This window comes from Thalassophryne amazonica, chromosome 6, assembly GCF_902500255.1.
Source record: "Thalassophryne amazonica chromosome 6, fThaAma1.1, whole genome shotgun sequence".
Classification (NCBI taxonomy): domain Eukaryota; kingdom Metazoa; phylum Chordata; class Actinopteri; order Batrachoidiformes; family Batrachoididae; genus Thalassophryne; species Thalassophryne amazonica.
Window position 1 is genome coordinate 153,047 of NC_047108.1, and position 26,238 is coordinate 179,284.

Here is a 26,238-nt window from a genome sequence, read left to right on the forward strand (position 1 = left end):
AATCTGTTCACTCACCTGCCGTGTGTTAGATACCACACCCCTTTTGGACGTAGACCTATTTTTGTTGAAGCCTTACCCACTCCTGTTTTTGTATATTGGGCTCAGCGCCTTGGGGCAACTGTTTGTTGTGATTTGGTGCTATATAAATAAAATTGATTGATTGACTGACTGTGTATTAAAACTTGTCAACTTTTTTGAACTCACCTCCTGTGTTTTGGCTGTCTTGCATTTGGGTTCTATTTTGTTAAATACCTGGCTCTGAATCCTGACAGAATGGACCAGCCAAGCCAGAACCCAGCAGGCAGCACTCTGAACTTGTCTAAGCTTAAGGCTGTTTTTTTCTAAATTTAATCATTTGCTTAATTGTTATCATTGCTGCTCCACCCCAAGCCAAAAAACAGATTTTTTTTTTTTGGTCAAGCACTGGATCTGGTGGTGCAGAATAGATGGATTGTGGATTTATTTCCAGACTTTGCACTTGTAGGGGCATTGTTTGAGAGGGGGAGACTTCCTGATTGGGTGAGGAGCCCCGAGGACTATTTATCAGCTCAGGAAGTAAACTCACATGACTCAGAAACTCTACTCTTCACTCCTCCCATTACCACACCCTCCATAACTACCTCTCACCACCAAGCTCAGCCTTCCAGCAGACCTAGGGCCAACAGTCACACCTCCCAGGGTCTTCTGTGCAGTTCAGTCCCGTCATCATCACCAGGGCCTTCCACAATATTGCACTCAGTAGCACAGGCCAGTTGTCCACGGGTTTTGCTCACGCCTGAGATGAGTTGTCAGAATATTGATCCTGCAGGTAGCTTTCCGGACCTCCCAGTGTTTGAACGGTTTTGTGAACAATTCTCCTTCTGCTACAGTTCCTTCCATGGTACAAACTATAAGAACCTGAAGAAGTGATACCTGGCTACTGCCCATACAGTGGTTAGTTCCCATGTTTGGGCAGTGACGGTGCTCCCTGAACTCTCTTCTGTGGAAAAGTCTTGGAAAGCGTTAACCTCCCAGACTGGGCCCAGGACCCCAAAGCATTTTATTGTAAGATGGGCTGCCAGGTGTCATCCATGCTCAAAGTGCCACCAGCTACTCCACACGGAGTCACATAGCTCTCCTTGGCTTCATCTTCACTCATGCCAACACAGTCCTGTCTCCGGCACATAACATCAACCGGCGTCATCGGCTTAAGCAGGGGTCCTCTGATAAGGAAGAGGAGCCACACTAAGGCTGTCAGAGGAGACTTGCAGCTGGGAACCACAATGGCCACCACCCTTCTCATCCCTTCCTCTGAGCCATCTCAGAAGGAGAAGCCTGGTTCTCTTGCGGAGCCGTCTCTAGGCTCCAGGGTGAGGATCACGTATAATGACTGTGACATTCTTTGCAGGTCTCTGTGAGCCTAGCAGTTCCGGTGAGGAAGCAGGGAACTAACATGCTGCCTCCATTGATGTCACAGTGGGGGATCCCATTTCCACCCCTGAGGACATCATGGAGGAGCGAGCCGTCCCTCCTCCATCTAGCTTCTTTGATCCTGCAGTAACATGTATTGCCACGGGGCCTCAACCTCTCACAGTTGAAGAAGTTCTTTTTGAAAAAAACAGACATGGTATCTTCTAAGCCAGAGTATGGTGGTCAAGTAGTGACTGGTAACAGTGAGCTAAGCAGTTCCAAAGACAAATTTGAGGGAAGTAATGGTAATCACTCAGGATCCTGCTGTCTGCAGAATACGTACCTGTGGGCAGGCCTAGACAAACAGGCTCAAACAAAAGGATCTACTATATCTCAGGATCCCGCTCATACGATTCCCAGTCTGTCGCGATATATATGTTGGTTCTCACTAGTTCGGGGTGGTCCTGCCTTTCCACCACCCGCCTCCCACCCGTGATGGGTTTTTTGGGGTGTGGGATTGTTGTTGGGTTTTTTGTTTGGGGTTCCTGTTTTTGTCCCGTGTCCGCTGTTTGTGTCCTCCTCTGGTCGTTTTTTTTTTTTTTTTGGGGGGGGGGGGGGGTGTTGAGCTGTCTTGGGCCAGCTGTAGGTGGGGGGTACTGTGATGCAGCCATCTGTGATGGGTTATTTATTTATTTATTTATTGGTGTTCAGGTCTGTTCCCCTTTTTAGTCTGTTATTTCTTTGTTTTATTTGTGTTAACAGTCCTTCAGGTTTCATTTGATTTTTGCAGTTCCTGTCTCTGTGTTCAGGTTATGACTTGGGGTCAAGTCTTGTATTTCTCTTCACATGGAAGTCTGCTCTCTGCTGCACTCTGGGGTTCTCCTTTTGTCAGTACATGTTCTTTTTGTGTAACAGGTGTGCCTCATTAGTTCAGCTGGTTATTTAAGGTCACATTTTGAGCTAGTTTTGGCTGATCCATTGTTTGTTGCTCATGCTTCTCATGTCATGTTGGTATGTATTATTGATCATTGAAATTCTTTAAGTTTATTTGTTTGTTGATATGTTCCGGTAATTCCCTGGGGCTCTAAACATATTTGGCTTTTGTTTGTACTTTGTTTTTCTGGTTTTTCCCTCACCCTGTGTTCAGGGTTATTTGTATTTTAGTTGTAACTTTCCTCACTCTTGTTGTTTTTGAAACCTCACCCCTATTTGGATAAAACCTATTTTTGTTGAAGCCTTACCCACTCCTGTTTTTGTATATTGGGCTCACTGACTGTGTATTAAAACTTGTCAACTTTTTTGAACTCACCTCCTGTGTTTTGGCTGTCTTGCATTTGGGTTCTATTTTGTTAAATACCTGGCTCTGAATCCTGACAGCACTCATCTTGTGTGTTTATTAAGAGCTGACGTAACATGTGAATTTCTCCACTGTGAGATCATTAAAGTCTTATCTTATTTCATCTTTCAGCAGGACTGTGACCCTAAACACACAGCCAAGATATCAAAGGAGTGGCTTCAGGACAACCTTGTGAATGCCCAGCCAGATCCCAGACTTGAATCTGACTGAACATCTCTGGAGAGATCTGAAAACGGCTGTGCAACCTGATGGAGCTTGAGCGGTGCTGCAAAGAGGAATGGACCAAACTGCCCAAAGAAAACTGCACCAAGCTTGTGGCATCATATTCAATTGAGCAAATGGTGGGAATATTTATGTATGTGTGATGTCTTAGTTTTTTGTTTTTTTTTATACATTTACAAAAAAAAAAAAAAAAAAACATTTTCCATGATGTCATTGTGGTGTGTTGAGTACAATTTTGAGGGGAAAAAAATGAATTTGCTCCATTTTGGAATAATAATGATATTTTTGCTATTTTTCCATTAAAGTGTCCCTGCCACGCCATGACGTTTTTACATATTCTTGAAGAATAAAAGGGCTTTTTCCACATGTTGTCTTTGTTTTGTTTTTTTTTACCATAAAATTACACTGAACAAGGATTTAGACGTTTCGTTACCCATCTGAGAATTTGAATTTACCACCTCTGAGTTGACCTACTTTATTGCTGTGATGGATGTGACGTCATGCGAGAAAATGTGTCACAGCACGGCTGTTTACCAATACAGCAGACACGGACGGCGAAGGCATAGTGAGCGATTATAGCGAAGATTTAAGTGACATATCGATTGTTTTTGAAGATGAGGAAGTTTCTGGGACACCTGCTCCAAACCGTGTATGTTCCAGCTGAACGCGACAGAAAGAGGATGTGAAGTGCAGCTGTCAGCTGACAACAATAACAACGCTGTCGGATATAAGCTGCTTACAAAACACAGAATGGTTTGTTCACTCACCACCTTTTCTTATAAATGATCATTTATTCCTGGCATGGTGTTTGAAAAAAATATTTCAGCAGCACAGCGTGCTTAAATTCAGGAGTTTGTTCTAAAATCACTGAAAATAAAGTTACTGTACATTCTGTATATATTTAATCATTTATAAGTCAGTTTCTTGTGATTGCTAATTCTTCACATTTTATTCAAAGCAAATGATTGCAAATCTTTCTGAAAAGCTGTAGACCCACATGGGATGGGAAAAATTTTACGAAATAAGAGAATTTTACTTACTTCTTTACTATATCTGTCAAATTTTATCAGGCATAATATTATAGAAAAAATGTATGCTTTCCTGTCTAAAATACACATACAGAACATCTGTAATCATAAATTGTATCACATCTAATCTACTTTGAATGAACAGAAGTCTGAACAAAAAACAGGCTGTTCAGTTTACATGCATATGTATATTTGGAAAACACAAATGTCAATGTTCTGTTTTTTGTTTTTTTTCAGGTGCTCGTGTGAACACAGTCAGCCGATGCCACTCATGATTGAGTCTCCTTCTCATATCAGGATCAGCTTTGCAGGTAAGTAGGGTGTTATTGAGATAACAGACAAACTTTCAGACAGCATTTTTTAATGTATATAAGCTTTTTTTCTATTAATTTTGTTTTAACTTCTGTTTTAGGACTTTAGTGGCAACCCTTCATTTGAATGAAAATGCAGGGAGACAACAAAAGCAGACAAAGCAAGAGAGACCACGGTTCAGAATAGGAGGTCTATTAGAAAAGTATCCGACCTTTTTATTTTTTTCAAAAACCATATGGATTTGAATCATGTGTGATTGCGTCAGACAAGCTTGAACCCTCGTGTGCATGTGTGAGTTTTTCCACGCCTGTCGGTTGTGTCATTCGACTGTGAGCAGACTTTGAGTGAGGAGTGGTCCAGCCCCCTCGTCGTTGTTTCATTGTCAGGAAATGGCAGAATGATTTGGGCTTTTTTTCCATCAGAATTTTTTCAGAAACTGTTAGAGACTGACAGCTGGAAACAATTAGAAAAATTTATCTGGCTTTCGGTGAAAATGTTACAGGCTTGGTAGAGAATAAGGAGTGTTACTGTCACTTTAAGGACGGCCCCCAGCAGCTGTGGGGCGCGCCGCGCTCCGAATCCACCATCGACAGGCTGAACGACCATTTCATTTCTAAACGGATGGCTGTCTGGATCTGTGACCATCATGTGCCATTTCTCTGGTTATCACAAGAGCTGGACATCAACCATTTTCCAGCAGATTTCACTTTTAACAAGAGATTTTGTCATGGAAAGCCGAGCGGAGGCTTCGCACGTCACGATGGATTCGCTACTGGAGCGAGACAAAACCACCTCCGTTTTGGTCTCACAGGACGGCTTTGAGATGGCGTTCAGACAGCTGTTGGTGGTTTTTCCATCGAGTGATTATCCGAGAAATTGTGGATGTGACTGGACATGCCAGAACATGTCCCATGAGGCTTCATCACGGCGTTGCTTTGCGCCATGCGGCACAGCCGCGATGCGCGGAATTCCTCCGCATGTCTGTCTCAATGTGCCGAAAAAGTGCTGATGTCCACGTCTTTTCACAATTCCTGTGCTCGTCAGACGACGTCCCGGATAAAACATAGCGTCCAGTTTGGAAATGAACAGCATGTTCCACTGTTACAGGAGTTTTTGTCATGGAAAGAGGAGCAGAGGCTTCGCACATCGCGGCGGTGCCGCATGGCGCAAAGCAACGCCGTGATGAAGCTTCACGGGACATGTTCTGGCATGTCCAGGCACATCCACAATTTCTTGGATAATCACTCGATGGAAAAACCACCGACAGCTGTCTGAATGCCATCTCAAAGCCATCCTGTGAGACCAAAACGGAGGTGGTTTTGTCTCGCTCCAGTAGCGAATCCATCGTCATGCGCAAAGCCTCTTCTCGGCTTTCCATGACAAAATCTCTTGTTAAAAGTGACATCTGCCAGAAAATGGTTGATGTCCAGCTCTTGTGATAACCAGAGAAATGGCACACGTTGGTCACGGATCCAGACAGCCATCCGTTTAGAAATGAAATGGTCGTTCAGCCTGTCGATGGCGGCTTCGGAGCGCTGCGCGTCCCACAGCCGCTGGAGGCCGTCCTTAAAGTGACAGTAACACTCCTTATTCTCTACCAAGCCTGTAACATTTTCACCGAAAGCCAGATAAATTTTTCTAATGGTTTCTGAAAAATCCTGATGGGGAAAAAAAGCCCAAATCATTCCGCCATTTCCTGGCAATGAAAATCTGACGAGGGGGCTGGACCACTCCTCACTCAAAGCCTGCTCACAGGCGAATGACGCAACCAACAGGCATGAAAAAACTCACGCATGCGCACGAGGGTTCAAGCTTGTCTGACGCAATCACACGTGATTCAAATCCATATGGTTTTTGAAAAAAATAAGGTCGGATACTTTTCTAATAGACCTCGTATACTTTCCTTAGTGGAAAAGAGGAGGATTCAGTGAGAAAGTTCGCCACAGATCCAACATGTGATATGTGGAAAAACAAAACAGATTGTTATTTGTATATTTTTATATAGCATGATAAAATGAATAAAAATACAATTTCACATTGTTTCATTCAAATGAGAAGTGTTTTACAATTTGTTAAACATTTTATTCAGTCTATGTGAGCGACAGCAAAAGAGGTTCTTCAGATCTGCAAAACACCAAACCGAGCAGAAATCCCCACCAATGATCCTCCTCCACTGAGCAGCCAACATGAACGGACAAAGCTGAGGCTGATGCTGCCAAGCGGACCAGGTACCACCGATGAGCCCGACCCCTCACTCCAGAAGAGGAAACTGGAAGCCAGTGTAGTCAGATGATGGTGATGGAAAAGTCCTCCTTATTTTGAATACAACACAAGCTGGTAGTGGCAACCTTCTGTGCCTTCACAAGTGTCCCCAGCACAACCGCACAAATTGCCAACATGTGATATGACGAAACTTTCTGCAACAAAAAATAACATGGATTGATGTTCAAAACAGTTCATTCTTTTTGTATTTGAATATTTTTTACTTTTTTTCTATAAACCATGTAAATGAAACTTTCTATTTCATGTGCTGACTCGTACTGTGGAGCATCATGTGGGCATAGTGTGCCACTCTGAGGACATCTGCATCCAAACACACAATCGAGAAACGAGCCAGCTGTGTGACACATTGAGGATTTTCTCCACCACGTTGCATCTCCGTCAAGACTGCAGAAATTTCCCTGCAACAGCGAGACTCGATCACAAGTGGCATCGGCTGACTGTGTTCCCCCAGTTCCTCCGGAGGAACCCCAAGGCATTCCCAAGACAGCCGAGAGATGTAGTCCCTCCAGCGTGTCCTGGGTCTTCCCTGAGGTCTCCTCCCAATGGAACATGCCCGGAACACCTCTCCAGCGAGGCAGCCAGGGGGCATCCAGAAAAGATGCCCAAGCCACCTCAACTGACTCCTTTCGACGTGCAGGAGCAGCGGCTCAACTCCGAGCTCCTCCCTACTGACCGAGCTCCTCACCCTATCTCTAAGGGAGCGCCCAGCCACCCTGCGGAGGAAACTCATCTCGGCCGCTTGTACTCGCAATCTCGTTCTTTCGGTCATGAGCCAAATCTCATGACCATAGGTGAGGATCTGAATGTAGATTGATCGGTAAATCGAGAGCTTTGCCCCCCTACTCAGCTCTCTCTTCACCACGATGGTCCGATACAGCGACCGCATCACTGCAGATGCTGCACCGATCCATCTATCGATCTCACGCTCCATCCGTCCCTCACTTGTGAACAAGACCCCAAGATACTTAAACTCCTCCACTTGAGGCAAGGACACTCCACCAACCTGAAGAGGGCAAAGCACCTTTTTCCGGTCGAGAACCATGGCCTCGGATTTGGAGGTGCTGAATTTCATCCCGGACGCTTCACACTCAGCTGCAAACCGCCCCAGTGCACGCTGAAGGTCCTGATTTGACGAAGCCAACAGAACCACATCGTCCGCAAACAGCAGAGACGAGATTCTGTGGTTCCCAAACCAGACCCCCTCTACACCCTGGCTGCGCCTAGAAAGTCTGTCCATAAAAATAATGAACAGAACCGGTGACAAAGGGCAGCCCTGGCGGAGGCCAACGTGCACTGGAAACAGGTTTGAATTACTACCGGCAATGCGAACCAAGCTCCTGCTGTGGTCGTACAGGGACCGGATAGCCCTTAGCAAAGGACCCCGGACCCCGTACTCCCGGAGCACTCCCCACAGGGTGCCCCGAGGGACACGGTCGAATGCCTTCTCCAGATCCACAAAACACATGTGGACTGGTTGGGCGAACTCCCATGAACTCTCGAGCACCCGATGGAGTGTGTAGAGCTGGTCCAGTGTGCCGCGACCAGGACGAAAACAACACTGCTCCTCCTGAATCCGAGGTTCGACCACCGGTCGAACTCTCCTCTCCAGTACTCTGGAATAGACCTTACCGGGGAGGCTGAGGAGTGTGATCCCCCTATAGTTGGAACACACCCTCCGGTCCCCCTTCTTCAACCACCCCAGGAGCCTTGCCACCGAGGAGCTTTCTAACCACCTCGGTGACTTTGGCCTGGGTAATGGATGAGTCCGCCTCTGAGTCCCAGTCTCTGCTTCCTCTTTGGAAGACGTGACAATGGGATTGAGGAGATCCTGGAAGTACTCCTTCCACCTCCCGACAACATCCCCAGTCAGGGTCAAAAGCTCCCCACCCGCACCGTAAACAGTGCTGGTGGAGAGCTGCTTCCGCCTCCTGAGGCGTCGGACGGTTTGCCAGAATCTCTTCGAGGCTGACCGATAGTCCTCCTCCATAGCGTCCCCGAACTCCTCCCTGACCCGAGTTTTTGCCTCTGCGACCGCACAGGCTGTGGAACGCTTGGCCTGCCGGTACCTGTCAGCTGCCTCTGGGGTCCCACCTACCAACAAAGATAAGTAGGACTCCTTCTTCAGCTTGACGGCATCCCTTACTTCCGGTGTCCACCACCAGGTTCGGGGATTGCCGCCGCGACAGGCACCAGAGACCTTGCGACCACAGCTACGAGCGGCCGCATCGACAATGGAGGTGGAGAACATGGTCCACTCGGACTCCATGTCTCCAACCTCCCCCAGGATCTGGGAGAAGCTCTCCCGGAGGTGGGAGTTGAAGACCTTGCTGACAGAGGGTTCTGCCAATCGTTCCCAGCAGACCCTCACGATACATTTGGGCCTGCCAGTTCTGACCGGCTTCCTCCCCTCCCAGCGGATCCAACTCACCACCAGGTGGTGATCGGTCGACAGCTCTGCCCCTCTCTACACTTGAGTGTCCGAGACACATGGCCAAAGGTCAGATGATACGACTACAAAGTTGATCATCGACCTCCGGCTCAGGGTGTCCTGGTGCCACGTGCACTTATGGACACCCTTGTGCTTGAACATGGTGTTCGTGATGGACAAACTGTGACTAGCACAGAAGTCCAACAACTGAACACCACTGGGGTTCAGATCGGGGAGGCTGTGCTTCCCGATCACCCCCTTCCAGGTCTCACTGTTGCCACCCACGTGGGCGTTGAAATCCCCCAGAAGAACAATGGAGTCCCCAGTCGGAGCGCTATCTAGTACCCCTCCCAGGGACTCCAGGAAGGTTGTGTACTCTGCACTGCTGCTCGGCCCGTAGGCCGAGACAATGGTGAGAGACCTGTCTCCGACCTGAAGGCGTAGGGACGCGACCCTCTCGTTCACCAAAGTGAACTCCAACACATGGCGACTGAGCTGGGGAGCAATAAGCAATGCGACCCCAGCTCTCCACCTCTCCCCGTGGGCAACATCAGAAAAATTAAGCGTCCAGCCCCTCTCCAGGAGTTGGGTACCAGAGCCCAAGCTGTGCATGCAGGTGAGCCTGACTATCTCTAGTCGGTATCTCTCAACCTCCCGCACAAGCTCAGGCTCCTTCCCCCCCTAGCGAGGTGACATTCCACGTCTCAACAGCCAGGGGCTGTGAGCATGGACCGGACCGCCGGGCCACCCGCCTTCGACCGCCACTCAATCCTCTCTGCACCCGACCCCCATGGCCCCCTCTGCAGGTGATGAACCCACAGGAGGGCGGGCCCACGTCGCTCTTTTGGGCTGAGCCCGGCCGGGCCCTGTGGGCTAAGGCCCGACCACCAGGTGCTCGCATGCGAGCCCCAACCCCAGGCCTGGCTCCAGGGTGGGACCCCGGGTACGCCATACCGGGTGACATCTCGGTCCTTGATTTTTTACTGGTCATGGAGGTTCTGAACTGCCCTTAGTCTGACCTGTCACCTAGGACCTGTTTGCCTTGGGAGACCCTACAGGGAGCACAAAGCCCCCGACAACATAGCTCCTAGGATCATCCGGGTACGCAAACTCCCCCACCACGATAAGGTGGCAGCTAGAGGGGGAGGACTTATAAATTATTAAATATATACAGAATGTTCAGAAACTTTATTTTCAGTGATTTTTAGAACAAACTCCTGAATTTAAGCATGCTGTGCTGCTGAAATAATTTTTTTCATACACAAACACACCGTGACAGTTTCACATCATCCAGAGACTGTACTGATCAAAAGTTATCAAAAGCTTTTCGCTGTCAGAGGGTGTGGCCGCTATGGTGCAGCCATTTTGACCCTTTGCCATGGAACATCAAGTCATGATAACTCCTTCATGCTTTGCCTGATTGACTTGAAACTTCACATGTGTGATGAGGTTTGGCCCCTGAACACACCCAGTCCCTCTGTTTGTGCTCTGAGCGCCCCCTAGTGGATGAACCATCAACTTGTAATAACTCCAAGGATTGTCTGATTTGCTTGAAACTTGAACTGTGTGAATGGGTTGGCCCCTGAACAGAGATCGGACTGGCCCGGGAGGAGGTGGTGAGGACACGAGGGCCCATATATGACTGCATGTTTTTGTTTTGTTTTTTGAGCTGTTGGCTGTAATCATCAAAATTAAAATAAAAATAATTCTTGAAACATTTTTGTTTATATGTAATGACTACAATATATAAAATTTTCACTTTCTGAAATAACTGACAAAAAATATTGAACTTTTTTATGATAATCGAATGTTCTGAGATTGTACAGAAAATGCAGACTTGATATGACCAGGTTACCCAAATGTGTGACTTTTAGAGTTTTTTTTCAATTGCTAACATACTCGATTGACATCCACAGCACAATTATTTGAACTGACACAACTGAGCAAAACCTCCTCTCAAGTCTCCAAAAGTCTAAACACAGTTTCTGCTCTACACACATTTTGCACTTTTTAAATGAACTGAACACGGTCCTCTGCAGAAGACTCAACAATCTGACATAAAGTGACATGTTTGTGTAGCAGCTACACTCTGCATTGTTGTTATGACTCCGCCCATTCGCTCCCCTCGGGACGCGAACTCACGAGATCCGGCATGGGAGTCGGACTCTCTAACCAGAAGGCTAAAACCCAGGACTCTGGCCTTGTGACCAGAGAATCCTTTTGAGTGTTGGGAGTGAGGTTTACTAACTACATCTGCACAGCGACACCTGCTGGCCTCCGTTACATTTGCAAGTTGAAAACATTCAAAATGACAGGACATGAGCTGATTGGCCAGTATATGTTCCACCTGGACAAATACCTGAATGCTTCGTTGTTAACACTTCAATCAGGAAATAAGCACCATAAAAAGAGCACAAGTGAGACCTCTTTATTTTACAACAATCAGAGAGAAGAAGAGGGAGGGTGAGAATGAGAGGGGGAGGAAGAGTGAGAGGTCGAGCTGGTAGAGGAGATCATGTCCAAAGAAGACAACAGCTCTCAAATGAAATCACAGCAACCTCAGTTGATCATGTCATCAGAGTGCAGCCCGACTTACTGTGTCCTCTGTCATCTGGACATTTAGACTGGAGCACAGGGATGGAACCAACGTTTCTTTCACACTATGTGGTTCAGCCCATGTCATGGTGTATCAGCTGGGTGACACCTGTTTACTTCATGAATGGCTGATGTCACACACTAACGGTACAATTTACTCACTGTGGGGAAAAATCTTTAGGCCGCATCGTCCAAGACCTAAATATTTGTCTTTTTTTGTTTTTCTGAAGGACTGAGAGATGCAACCATGGTGGAGCATCATCTTCAGAGTGTTGAACTGGGGGCTCCAGAGGAGAATCTATCTGTGCAGGGCTAACACAATGAAGCTGTGACCATCAAGCCTTTCAAAGCTACCAAATTCTGCCACTGCGAAGAAAGAGAACTTCAACATGAACTCCTTAACTTTTGTCTCTAATAATATTTGCTACTTCTGCATCTGTCAGTAACCCCTTCACTGTGTTTTTCTGCCCCGGTGGAATGCACACGTCATTACTGACCCAGTACTGTCAGATGTACAACCCCAATTCCAATGAAGTTGGGACATTGTGTAAAATGTAATTAAAAGCAGAATCCAATGATTTTCAAATCCTCTTCAACCTATATTCAATTGAATACACCACAAAGACAAGATATTTAATGTTCAAACTGATAGACTTTATTGTTTTTGTGCAAATATTTGCTCATTTTGAAATGGATGCCTGCAACATGTTTCAAAAAGCGGGACAGTGATATGTTTACTACTGTGTTACATCACCTTTCCTTCTAACAACACTCAATAAGCGTTTGGGAACTGAGGACATTTTGAAAATCAATTTGTGCTAAATGCACAAATTGATTTTCAAAATGTCCCATATATAGGCAAGCATGATTTGGTGCCATTTTTGTGCTCATGGCCGTGCCCTTAGACTGCAGGTAATAATAAATTTCAAACCTAAAATAATTATTGCTCAGAACAATGTGAGCCAGATCTAAAATGCATGCTGTACTGGGTTTGGATGTTGTGGAGCACGCACTCAAAAATACTCCAGTGCCTCTATACCCCCACTTTCTGGAACGCAGGTGTATAATGACTGGACATCAAAAGTAGCCATGAGGACAGAATCAGTAACAGTTTCAAAACACTTTAGGGAATTAATAAAATCAGAGGAGTCCCTAATGTATGAGGACAAAGCAATGACATAAGGCTTTATGAAGTAGTGTACACACACACACACACACACACACACACACACACACACACACACACACACACACACACACACACACACACACACACACACACACACACACACACACACACACACACACACAACAGGTCTTCCTTTCACAGGAGTGTCTAAACTCTTGTGTATCTTAGGGAGTGTGTAAATCACTGGGATGAGCAGATGTTCAACTAACAAAAACTCAAAAACACTTTTATCAAATTCTAAATTATTCAAATGAGTTTCAAGTCTCGACTGCACAGCTGTTTTAAGTCTGACAGTAGGGTCAGAGGGCAACTTTTCATAAAAGATTATGTCACCAAGTTGCCTTTTAATTTCACTGACATAATCAGACATTCTGTAGAACAGGGGTGGGATTTGAACCAAGAGCCTTCTGAACTGAAACCAACTGCATTAACCACTTGGCCACAACCCCCTAGGTAAAATTACATAACTGTGCATTTTATGATAAAAGCATAGAATTTGATACATAAATAGCCAAAGGTATTCCAAATAAAACTGAATATTGAGCCATCATGAATTTTCATTATGTTACCCATGGCAGCCATTTGTTGAAAAGAAAATTTTAAAATGCTCCAATCATATTGAAAATACGTATACCACATTACTGGTCATAACTATTTCAAAAAGGTGTAGTTTGGACTATCTATGGCTGATTACTATGGATTTATGGGGTAAAAACAGCAAAAAGGATGACAAAGGTCAATTTTAGTTTGTCAAAAACTCGTGCAAATTATTTGGTTGAGTTAACAGGGTTTTAAAAAGGAAAAGTTTGCACCATCTGCTGTGTTTAGTTATTATGTTATGGGGAAACACGTGTCATATGTGAAAGAATCTAATTAATGTCAAACTTGTTGGACCTTTATTTTGGAGACCAAGCATTCAACCCAGTAAAAACTATTCCATTTATTAATCCTATTAGTTCAACCAACAACATGCATCACATTTAAACCAAAATTGGAGAAACTTTAACTTTTGACCTCTGTACAAACTGAAATTGGTCTTTGTCACCATTTTTGCTGTTTTTACCCTGTAACTCCATAACATTCAGTCATAGATAGTCTAAACTATCTATGACTGAAACTATCTATGAGAAACCTCCCTTTTCTCTCAAAAATTCTTGAAAGGGTAGTTGTAAAACAGCTAACTGATCATCTGCAGAGGAATGGTCTATTTGAAGAGTTTCAGTCAGGTTTTAGAATTCATCATAGTACAGAAACAGCATTAGTGAAGGTTACAAATGATCTTCTTATGGCCTCGGACAGTGGACTCATCTCTGTGCTTGTTCTGTTAGACCTCAGTGCTGCTTTTGATACTGTTGACCATAAAATTTTATTACAGAGATTAGAGCATGCCATAGGTATTAAAGGCACTGCGCTGCGGTGGTTTGAATCATATTTATCTAATAGATTACAATTTGTTCATGTAAATGGGGAATCCTCTTCACGGACTAAGGTTAATTATGGAGTTCCACAAGGTTCTGTGCTAGGACCAATTTTATTCACTTTATACATGCTTCCCTTAGGCAGTATTATTAGAAAGCATTGCTTAAATTTTCATTGTTACGCAGATGATACTCAGCTTTATCTATCCATGAAGCCAGAGGACACACACCAATTAGCTAAACTGCAGGAATGTCTTACAGACATAAGGACATGGATGACCTCTAATTTCCTGCTTTTAAATTCAGATAAAACTGAAGTTATTGTACTTGGCCCCACAAATCTTAGAAACATGGTGTCTAACCAGATCCTTACTCTGGATGGCATTACCCTGACAAATATGTAGGACTGCTTTTTTGCATTTGCGCAATATCTCTAAAATTAGAAATGTCTTGTCTCAGAGTGATGCTGAAAAGCTAATTCATGCATTTATTTCCTCTAGGCTGGACTATTGTAATTCATTATTATCAGGTTGTCCTAAAAGTTCCCTGAAAAGCCTTCAGTTAATTCAAAATGCTGCAGCTAGAGTACTGACGGGGACTAGAAGGAGAGAGCATATCTCACCCATATTGGCCTCTCTGTTGTGTGGGCCGCCAGAAGAGGAGGTACTGCTGGCCCACCACCAGAGGGCGCCCTGTCTGGAGTGCGGGCTCCAGACACCAGAGGGCACAGCCGCCTCACAGGAGCAGCCAGGGTAACAGCTGTCACGCATCACCTGCAACAGCTGTTACCACTCATCTGATCAGCAGGGGTACATCAGCAGGACGACGTCTCCACCTCTTTGCCGAGATATCGTTCTACCTGGAAGGTAATATTCTCAGCTGACTACTTGACAGTAACCTTTTGTGATTTTTGTGAGTGATAGCAGACTTTTTTTGCAACGAGAGGTGGAGGTAGTTTTCCTGCCGTGCGGATTGCTGGGTGCATACGCGCCCACATTTAATTGTTTTTTTGTTCCTCGCCAGCAGTACCAGGTCCGACATGCGGAGGCAGTGGCCACCTGGGAGTTCGGGACTTGGCGGCTCCAGTATTCCTGGGGTCTGGTGGCAGAGGAAATCGTGTGGTTCCGGTTCTGCTTTGGACAGACGTCTCCTATCTTCGAGCCTGCCCACACGACACCTTTTGTGATTTGGCTTTTGTCTATTGTTATAATCTGTTGTATTCGTTGTGCCCATTCACAACAGTAAAGTGTTGTTATTAGACTTCCTCCATTGTCCGTTCATTTGCGCCCCCTGTTGTGGGTCCGTGTACCTACACTTTCCCAACACTCTCTTCATTGGCTTCCTGTTAATTCCAGAATAGAATTTAAAATTCTTCTTCTTACTTATAAGGTTTTGAATAATCAGGTCCCATCTTATCTTAGGGACCTCATAGTACCATATCACCCCAATAAAGCGCTTCGCTCTCAGACTGCAGGCTTACTTGTAGTTCCTAGGGTTTGTAAGAGTAGAATGGGAGGCAGAGCCTTCAGCTTTCAGGCTCCTCTCCTGTGGAACCAGCTCCCAATTCAGATCAGGGAGACAGACACCCTCTCTACTTTTAAGATTAGGCTTAAAACTTTCCTTTTTGCTAAAGCTTATAGTTAGGGCTGGATCAGGTGACCCTGAACCATCCCTTAGTTATGCTGCTATAGACGTAGACTGCTGGGGGGTTCCCATGATGCACTGTTTCTTTCTCTTTTTGCTCTGTATGCACCACTCTGCATTTAATCATTAGTGATCGATCTCTGCTCCCCTCCACAGCATGTCTTTTTCCTGGTTCTCTCCCTCAGCCCCAACCAGTCCCAGCAGAAGACTGCCCCTCCTTGAGCCTGGTTCTGCTGGAGGTTTCTTCCTGTTAAAAGGGAGTTTTTCCTTCCCACTGTTGCCAAGTGCTTGCTCACAGGGGGTCGTTTTGACCATTGGGGTTTTTCTGTAATTATTGTATGGCTTTGCCTTACAATATAAAGCGTGTTGGGGCAACTGTTTGTTGTGATTTGGTGCTATATAGATAAAATTGATTTGATTTGATTTAAACTACACCTTCCCAGAATCTTTATGATTCGACAAATAATATGGTTAACCTTTCAATATGATTGGAAGATTTTTTTTATTTTGACCCCAGTGTAATTTTTCATTGACCACTGTAGGTCATTTGAGGTCATCTCCAGAATGGCTTAATATCTGATAATAAACATTAGTTAATATAGAATATATGTGCCAAATTTCATGTTTTTATCACAACAATGCACAATTAGTTTGCTATTCCACCCCACTGTTTTTGCTTACATGAACATCCATGCTCTGTTTTGACACTATCACATTTTTTGCATCAAGTAATCCTCTTGAAGGTTCTACCTGTTCGAACAGCTACTTACTCCTCGGATGACTTCACCAATCATGCCGTGCCAGTTGCCGCTGGCATCCACGCTGCCGTAGCGGTTGTCCTTCACCAGGTGCACATTGTACTCAAAGCCGAGCATCTTTGAGAGTGCAGATATCAAGTCTATGCAGTATCCCTCCAAGTCAGAGCCCGAGGTCATAATGTATGGGTCCTCCTTTGAAAGTAAAAGACAAGAATGTGGCTTCAGCAACTTCCTAGAAACTATATAGTGCACATTAGTCCACTTAGTTTGTCATTACAAAGCAGAATTAAGGCTGCTTGAAAATCAGAAAAGATACAAAAGCATACACATCTGGTCAGCTAGTCTGCATTTCTGGTTCAGAATAAAAGCAAACAAGGCAAGAGGTAAAGAAGAGTGTGCAGGTCTGGTGGAGAGTGTGGCAGAGAGGTAAACACTGTCTCTTTGAATAAATGACATTGATTAACTTTACCAGTTAAAAACAAAAGTATTATTGTGCGACTTTCCACATAGTTACTTTCAGTTCAGATTCAAGTTTATTTCTGCAAACTAAACACTGTCTCTTTGAATAAATGACATTGATTAACTTTACCAGTTAAAAACAAAAGTATTATTGTGCGACTTTCCACATAGTTACTTTCAGTCCAGATTCAAATTTATTTCTGCAAACTAAACACTGTGTCTGAGAATAAATGACATTGATTAACTTTACCAGTTAAAAACAAAAGTATTATTATGAGACTTTCCACATAGTTACTTTCAGGACAGATTCAAGTTTATTTCTGCAAACTAAACACTGTGTCTGAGAATAAATGACATTGATTAACTTTACCAGTTAAAAACAAAAGTATTATTGTGCGACTTTCCACATAATTACTTTCAGTCCAGATTCAAGTTTATTTCTGCAAACTAAACACTGTCTCTTTGAATAAATGAAATTGATTAACTTTACCAGTTAAAAACAAATTATTATTGTGTGACTTTCCACATAATTACTTTCAGTCCAGATTCAAGTTTATTTCTGCAAACTAAACACTGTGTCTGAGAATAAATGACATTGATTAACTTTACCAGTTAAAAACAAAAGTATTATTGTGCGACTTTCCACATAATTACTTTCAGTCCAGATTCAAGTTTATTTCTGCAAACTAAACACTGTCTCTTTGAATAAATGAAATTGATTAACTTTACCAGTTAAAAACAAATTATTATTGTGTGACTTTCCACATAATTACTTTCAGTCCAGATTCAAGTTTATTTCTGCAAACTAAACACTGTGTCTGAGAATAAATGACATTGATTAACTTTACCAGTTAAAAACAAAAGTATTACTGTGCGACTTTCCACATAGTTACTTTCAGGACAGATTCAAGTTTATTTCTGCAAACTAAACACTGTGTCTGAGAATAAATGACATTGATTAACTTTACCAGTTAAAAACAAAAGTATTATTGTGTGACTTTCCACATAATTACTTTCAGTCCAGATTCAAGTTTATTTCTGCAAACTAAACACTGTGTCTGAGAATAAATGACATTGATTAACTTTACCAGTTAAAAACAAAAGTATTATTGTGCGACTTTCCACATAATTACTTTCAGTCCAGATTCAAGTTTATTTCTGCAAACTAAACACTGTCTCTTTGAATAAATGACATTGATTAACTTTACCAGTTAAAAACAAAAGTATTATTTTGTGACTTTCCACATAATTACTTTCAGTCCAGATTCAAGTTTATTTCTGCAAACTAAACACTGTGTCTTTAAATAAATGTCATTATATAACAGCTGAGTGGATTCTTGTCCTTTGATTGGTGCTTTGTATGTAACATGACATGGATTAATTCATACTATTTGTGTTGCGTTGCATTCAGAGTGCGGCTTGGTTCCATTTAGAGTGCAAATTTGGTTCCATACATTTGGTACCATTGCACTCTCACATGCACTCATAAACATTCATTATTTGTATATGGATTAACTTTACCAGTTAAAAACAAAAGTATTATTGTGCGACTTTCCACATGGTTACTGTTAGTCTGGATTCAAGTTTATTTCTGCAAACTAAACACTGTGACATACAAAAGGAAAAAAATAACATGAACTGCATCTTTTCCAGTTAAAGCTTATTTTTAATCCATATTTAAATGTGTTTTATGTGTGAAAGAATTTTTGTTGTCCTGAGCAGAAACTGTTTGCTGTTTGCTGTAAGGAACCACAGAGTTCTTACTTGCACCTTGTTCTATGTTTAACGGTGTTTGAGAAAACTGGACCGTTGTGCACATTTATTTTGAAAAATGCGCTGTGCTAAGTATTAGCTTAGCAGCTTTCTCAAACATCTGCTGCTGGTTTAGTTCAAAGTGAATTTTCACTGCAAACATCTGTTGTTCTAGAATTGAATGAGCGAACCTGTTGTGTGGGCCGCTGAAGAGGAGGTACTGCTGGCCCACCACAACCAGAGGGCACCCTGCCTGGAGTGCGGGCTCCAGGCACCAGAGGGCGCTGCCACCTCACAGGAGCAGCCGGGGTGACACCTATCTATTGTAAACCTTTATTACACTTATAAAACACAACAAAAACATATATATTCTGAAAGCACAGGTTGTCCTGAAAAAAGAGACATAGCTCTCCCTGCATCCCACCTGATTGTGGGATGCAGGGAGAGCTGCAATAATAAAACATTTATGCCAGGCAAGTGAACTGTCCAAAAAATGCCCTTGGACCCCAGAGGGTTAAAATAAAGGGCTCCAGTTACAGCTTGAGAGGAACATTATTATTTGGTAAACCAAAGACTGAACTACTTAAAAAAAAAAATCAGTGTCTATAAAAGGAGCAAACATTTGGAACAACTGTCCAGAAAATATTAAATTATGCTGTACTCTGGCTGGCTTCAAAATACTTTATTAAAACAAAAATAATATCTCTTTACAGTATGGAAGATTAACTTCACTGAACTTATATTTGTATTTTTGGATTGTGCTTATTACTCATTTGTTTGTGCTGAAGAAATTTAGTTTCATTGATGACCTTCAAATGTCTGTACTTTGCTCTTCTTTTATTGCGTACAACATGCCGTGCAAATGTTGTGAGCACGATCAGTCAGGCTGGGATTTGAACAGGAGGATCTTCTGGTCTCAAGCCCAACGCTTTAACCATTAGACCATCACCTCCCATACAAGACACAGAATCTAAAAATTTTGCTATTTGTACTTGGCTATGAGGATTTAGAAAATCTATGTTAAAGCCTCCACAAACAAATAAAAGATTGTTTATAATAGTGTTGTGCATTTTAGTCATTTCAGTTTTTATTGGTGTGTGTGTATCTATGAACAACATAAAAAGGGCTCGACAGATGTCCCTTTAACTTGGTGGGAATAATACATGGATAGATGTCAAGAGGTGATTAGAGCCTGGGAAACACTTTTTTGCTTTTCTCAAAAACTAAGAAGCCTAGTTGGATGATCTACTATTGATCAGTAAAATATTTGTGATTGATTGGTATGAAAAACGTCATAATGAGAAGACACAGAAGTCATATGAGGAAGTCATACACAATGACTTTTACATGTGTGTGTGTGTATAGTATGATCAACACTTTCCTAATTGAATTACTCTGACATTGCTATTGTGTAACAGTACAACAAAGTACCATGGTAGTTTGTTCCATGAAGAGGCAGGAAAAAAGAATACCTTAATTGTGGTGATGGATAACATCTTGGCATCTAGGATGGAAACACAAACACCAGAAAACATTTTTTTCAGATTCTTGTAATACAGCAAATCAATCATGACAGTCCTAAGATGAGATCCTTTAGTATCAATCAGTCCAGTGCGGTAATCAGTACCTTTTGGTTTTTCAGACTCTAAACCCCCAGTTGAAGCCCTTGCCGACTTTCTGAGCTGAAGCAGTAACTAAGCTGAACAGCCACTCCAGGACAAAGAACGTTTTGTTGTCAGTGGCTTTCAAGGATTTGAGACTTTCAAAAGGACTCTAAACAAGGGAACAGTTGTTAGGTACAAGGGGACACTGTGGGAGGCATCCAAATGCAGTCACGACCCTAAATTTGTCTTCTGGTATTTTGTCTTAATGCTCCCCTTCTACCATTTAAGCACCCCCCCCCCGGACCCCAACATCGTCTGTGACATCTTGACTTGTTTCTTTGAGCTGGAACTGTGACGGATGGCATTCACAGCATGACAAGCAGGACCTAACATGGACAATGGGACAAAGTGAGGGGCAGAAAAGAAGTGCCAGGGGTGGATGGACTTCATATTTTCTGGCTCTGACAAGCACAGACTCAGCAGGGTAGAAGCAGTCAGCCCGTCTGTCCTCAAGAAACACAAATGACACCCCATCAGCTTTTCTACAGATGATGACAAGATCTAAGAGCTGCGGAGATGCCTGTCAAATCAAATCAAATCAATTTTATTTATATAGCGCCAAATCACAACAAACAGTTGCCCCAAGGTGCTTTATATTGTAAGGCAAGGCCATACAATAATTACGGAAAAACCCCAACAGTCAAAACGACCCCCTGTGAGCAAGCACTTGGCGACAGTGGGAAGGAAAAACTCCCTTTTAACAGGAAGAAACCTCCAGCAGAACCAGGCTCAGGGAGGGGCAGTCTTCTGCTGGGACTGGTTGGGGCTGAGGGAGAGAACCAGGAAAAAGACATGCTGTGGAGGGGAGCAGAGATCAATCACTAATGATTAAATGCAGAGTGGTGCATACAGAGCAAAAAGAGAAAGAAACACTCAGTGCATCATGGGAACCCCCCAGAAGTCTAAGTCTATAGCAGCATAACTAAGGGATGGTTCAGGGTCACCTGATCCAGCCCTAACTATAAGCTTTAGCAAAAAGGAAAGTTTTAAGCCTAATCTTAAAAGTAGAGAGGGTGTCTGTCTCCCTGATCTGAATTGGGAGCTGGTTCCACAGGAGAGGAGCCTGAAAGCTGAAGGCTCTGCCTCCCATTCTACTCTTACAAACCCTAGGAACTACAAGTAAGCCTGCAGTCTGAGAGCGAAGCGCTCTACTGGGGTGATATGGTACTAAGAGGTCCCTAAGATAAGATGGGACCTGATTATTCAAAACCTTATAAGTAAGAAGAAGAATTTTAAATTCTATTCTAGAATTAACAGGAAGCCAATGAAGAGAGGCCAATATGGGTGAAATATGCTCTCTCCTTCTAGTCCCCGTCAGTACTCTAGCTGCAGCATTTTGAATTAACTGAAGGCTTTTCAGGGAACTTTTAGGACAACCTGATAATAATGAATTACAATAGTCCAGCCTAGAGGAAATAAAGTTTTAGTTCAGTTTTATCTGAGTTTAAAAGCAAGAAATTAGAGGTCATCCATGTCTTTATGTCTGTAAGACATTCCTGCAGTTTAACTAATTGGTGTGTGTCCTCTGGCTTCATGGATAGATAAAGCTGGGTATCATCTGCGTAACAATGAAAATTTAAGCAATGCTTTCTAATAATACTGCCTAAGGGATGATTCAAACCACCGCAGCGCAGTGCCTTTAAAACCTATGGCATGCTCTAATCTCTGTAATAAAATTTTATGGTCAACAGTATCAAAAGCAGCACTGAGGTCTAACAGAACAAGCACAGAGATAAATCCACTGCCTGAGGCCATAAGAAGATCATTTGTAACCTTCATTAATGCTGTTTCTGTACTATGATGAATTCTGAAACCTGACTGAAACTCTTCAAATAGACCATTCCTCTGCAGATGATCAGTTAGCTGTTTTACAACTACCCTTTCAAGAATTTTTGAGAGAAAAGGAAGGTTGGAGATTGGCCTATAATTAGCTAAGATAGCTGGGTCAAGTGATGGCTTTTTAAGTAATGGTTTAATTACTGCCACCTTAAAAGCCTGTGGTACATAGCCAACTAATAAAGATAGATTGATCATATTTAAAATCGAAGCATTAATTAATGGTAGGGCTTCCTTGAGCAGCCTGGTAGGAATGGGGTCTAATAGACATGTTGATGGTTTGGAGGAAGTAACTAATGAAAATAACTCAGACAGAACAATCAGAGAGAAAGAGTCTAACCAAATACCGGCATCACTGAAAGCAGCCAAAGATAACAATATGTCTTTGGGATGGTTATGAGTAATTTTTTTTTCTAATAGTTAAAATTTTATTAGCAAAGAAAGTCATGAAGTCATTACTAGTTAAAGTTAAAGGAATACTCGGCTCAATAGAGCTCTGACTCTTTGTCAGCCTGGCTACAGTGCTGAAAAGAAACCTGGGGTTGTTCTTATTTTCTTCAATTAGTGATGAGTAGTAAGATGTCCTAGCTTTACGGAGGGCTTTTTTATAGAGCAACAGACTCTTTTTCCAGGCTAAGTGAAGATCTTCTAAATTAGTGAGACGCCATTTCCTCTCCAACTTACGGGTTATCTGCTTTAAGCTGCGAGTTTGTGAGTTATACCACGGAGTCAGGCACTTCTGATTTAAGGCTCTCTTTTTCAGAGGATGTAAAACTATTGACGAGATACTCTATCTCACTTACAGAGTTTAGGTAGCTACTCTGCACTGTGTTGGTATATGGCATTAGAGAACATAAAGAAGGAGTCATATCCTTAAACCTAGTTACAGCGCTTTCTGAAAGACTTCTAGTGTAAAGAAACTTATTCTCCACTGCTGGGTAGTCCATCAGAGTAAATGTAAATGTTATTAAGAAATGATCAGACAGAAGGGAGTTTTCAGGGAATACTGTTAAGTCTTCAATTTCCATACCATAAGTCAGAACAAGATCTAAGATATGATTCAAGTGGTGGGTGGACTCATTTACATTTTGAGCAAAGCCAATTGAGTCTAATAATAGATTAAATGCAGTGTTGAGGCTGTCATTCTCAGCATCTGTGTGGATGTTAAAATCGCCCACTATAATTATCTTATCTGAGCTAAGCACTAAGTCAGACAAAAGGTCTGAAAATTCACAGAGAAACTCACAGTAACGACCAGGTGGACGATAGATAATAACAACTAAAACTGGTTTTTGGAACTTCCAATTTGGATCTGTCACCTGACCGCCTGGCTCCAGAGCCTCCCCCAGTTGGTTAATTGATTTATTACAGTGCTTTTTGGGACCACAGCAAACATTACCCTTCCACTGGTGAGAAATGGGACACTTCCATGGTTAAAGATGCTCCATCTGTGCTTTCAGAGGACTCCAGCAGCGCAGACCATGACCCCTCTCAGCAGGCAGCCAGAGCCCTGTGGCACAAGGCTGGAGCTCCACTGGATGATCTCACTTGTGAATATAACTTTCATGGGCAGCACCATGAAGCACGGCTGCTTTTCAGAATGCAAAGCTGGGTAGCGAACAATAGTGTTTAAAGAAAGTTTGGTCACAGAATAATTGTTTGCAAATCTAAATGACTGACTTGAGGGTGCAGCTTCCAAGTGTCAAGAAAAGTCAAATATAGGCTCAAGACTCCAATGTGCTTTATAGCAAATGACAGCTGAAATTTCACATTTCTTTTGAAAGAAACCCTTCTCTGCCCTTCAAGGAAATTTCCTGAAAATTACAAATTAGACTGTATTTTTCAATGTTTTGAGGATCATGTTTTTACTTGGGACAAAAAGTGAATTTAATAGGCACATTATTTATTAGGAATGCAAACACACCACTGGCAAGCAGAAATTAACTGGCTAGTTAATGTCACTGGACAGGGCAAACAGGTGAAATTGTCATCAGAAGTGCCTGGTTGCATGGACCACTTCGGTGTGGAGCTGAATGTCCACATTTCCCTCGATAAATGCAGATTAACTTTTTAAAACATTATCCTTATTTTGTCCTTGCTATCTTTCAGCTGTCCACTGATTGCCTAGTCAGTTGTGGTAGATGGGTTGCATCTACACTCAGCACTTGATGGATGGTAGCCTTAGCTTTACTCGGCACTCAGTGCTTTTTTTAGTTCTTGTTTTTTAAGAGATACTTGTTTGTTTTTATTGCATGCCCTTCTGTCTATTTCTATTGTTCTATGCTGTGAAGTGATACTGAAATTTCCCCCATTGAGGGATGAATAAAGGCTTTTCTTATCGTATCTTATCTTATAGTCACAGCACAGGGGACTGCAAGGCTAAAGTAAGGCAAAGTATATAACTGGATGCTTTGCAATGTTCTTTTACATTTATTAAGGTAAGCATGTGCAAGTTTCACTCCGCATTGATGCCATTTGTTCATCTGTTCACTGGCAACAGGTAGCGGCTTACTCTGAGTTTGATTTACACAAAATCAACAACATAAATTAGCAAGTTCACGAATGCTGTTTGCAGTATAAATAATTTGCAGTTTAAATTTTGTCCCCAGTCAAATGACTAAAAGAAAAAAATTGTAAAGTTGACCTTAGGTTCAAAAATGCCAAGCGTCTTGAAACATGTGACTGATGAGGCACTTAACAAAGGCTACACTGTCCAGTTTCTCCAGTCACAGTCACAGATAACTCCAGATTGTGATCTCAATAGTCTCCTTCTTACATGGCCATTCAGTTTTTGAAAACTGCATACTCCCAACTTATTCATCCTACAGCACCAGACTGATTCCATTTCTGAATGACTGACATTCATGAAGGCAATGACTTATTCATTGACGTAGAAAGGATCATGTATCAGGGTTGCCAACTTTGGAACTTTGGCTGGAGTGAGATAGCGTGCGCTGAAAATTTTTGGTAACCCCAAATAAAAGAAAAACAAACAAACAAAAACCCCAGTTCTCATTTACTAATAAAAATAAAAATAGAAGGGAAACTCTGTTTGATTCTTCTCATCTCCATCCTCATTCCTTTTTCTGAAATATTTCATCAAACACAGGCATGGGAGAGACAAAGAAAGAAAAGTGCTTAAAATGGCTGGAGGTGAAGAGTGCCGTGATGAGGGAGTCTGACGGATTGTAGCGCTGCTAATGATGAGGGAGGCAGCTGTTTATCCAACTCTTTACAAGCTGGACAAAATCTATCTTCTATGCCGTGCGAGTTTTCTCTTCAGAACTGAAGAGATGGAACAGACTCGAGCCTAACACCACTGAAATGATCCTGTTTAAAAAAAAAAAAAAAACTTTTAAAGCCCCCAAACCCTCTTCATTTCATCTCTATTACAGTATTTTATGACGGCACAATCAAATTATAACACAAGTATATTATTAATGTCTTTAAACAAAAAATAGTCAAAAATTTCAAGATGCAACCTTTATTATTTAACACACATAAGTGCCTGTTTCATTGTTCCATGCAACTGCTATGTCAAAGATTGGCCAGCAGATGTCACCATATATAATTGTATCAAATGCTTCTAAACATGGAACCATTTCAAAACAATTACTTCATATTGATTCAGAGGTTCAAAACAATTCAGTTTCTCCATCAGTAATAATTTAGTAATAAAATACATCAGCGACTACATTTTTTTAGAGACTTAAAATCATGAATACTTGCTGACCACAACATTATAACATATGACATGTCCTTTAAATTACCTAATTTGCAACTAGTTGAAGCCTGTAGCCTACTGTGTCAACACACAGTTCTTCTGATGAGGCTACATCTGTAGTGACTAGGGACATAATTTTATTAGACAATAGATTATTCAATTTGTTAGGCTATTTATCTA

The 26,238-nt window shown here is 42.5% G+C and overlaps 1 protein-coding gene across 1 annotated transcript in view; it reads right to left on the reverse strand.

Annotated features, from left to right (window-relative positions):
• Positions 1 to 26,238, reverse strand: part of LOC117511751 (probable glutamate receptor) — a 114,625-nt gene that overhangs the window by 51,236 nt on the left and 37,151 nt on the right. Inside the window, exons 3-4 of the mRNA XM_034171649.1 lie at positions 20,307 to 20,338; positions 16,636 to 16,815 (exon numbers count right to left, since the gene is read on the reverse strand). Of these exons, the coding sequence (XP_034027540.1) occupies positions 16,636 to 16,815; positions 20,307 to 20,338 (212 nt within the window). The remainder of the gene's footprint in view (positions 1 to 16,635; positions 16,816 to 20,306; positions 20,339 to 26,238) is intronic.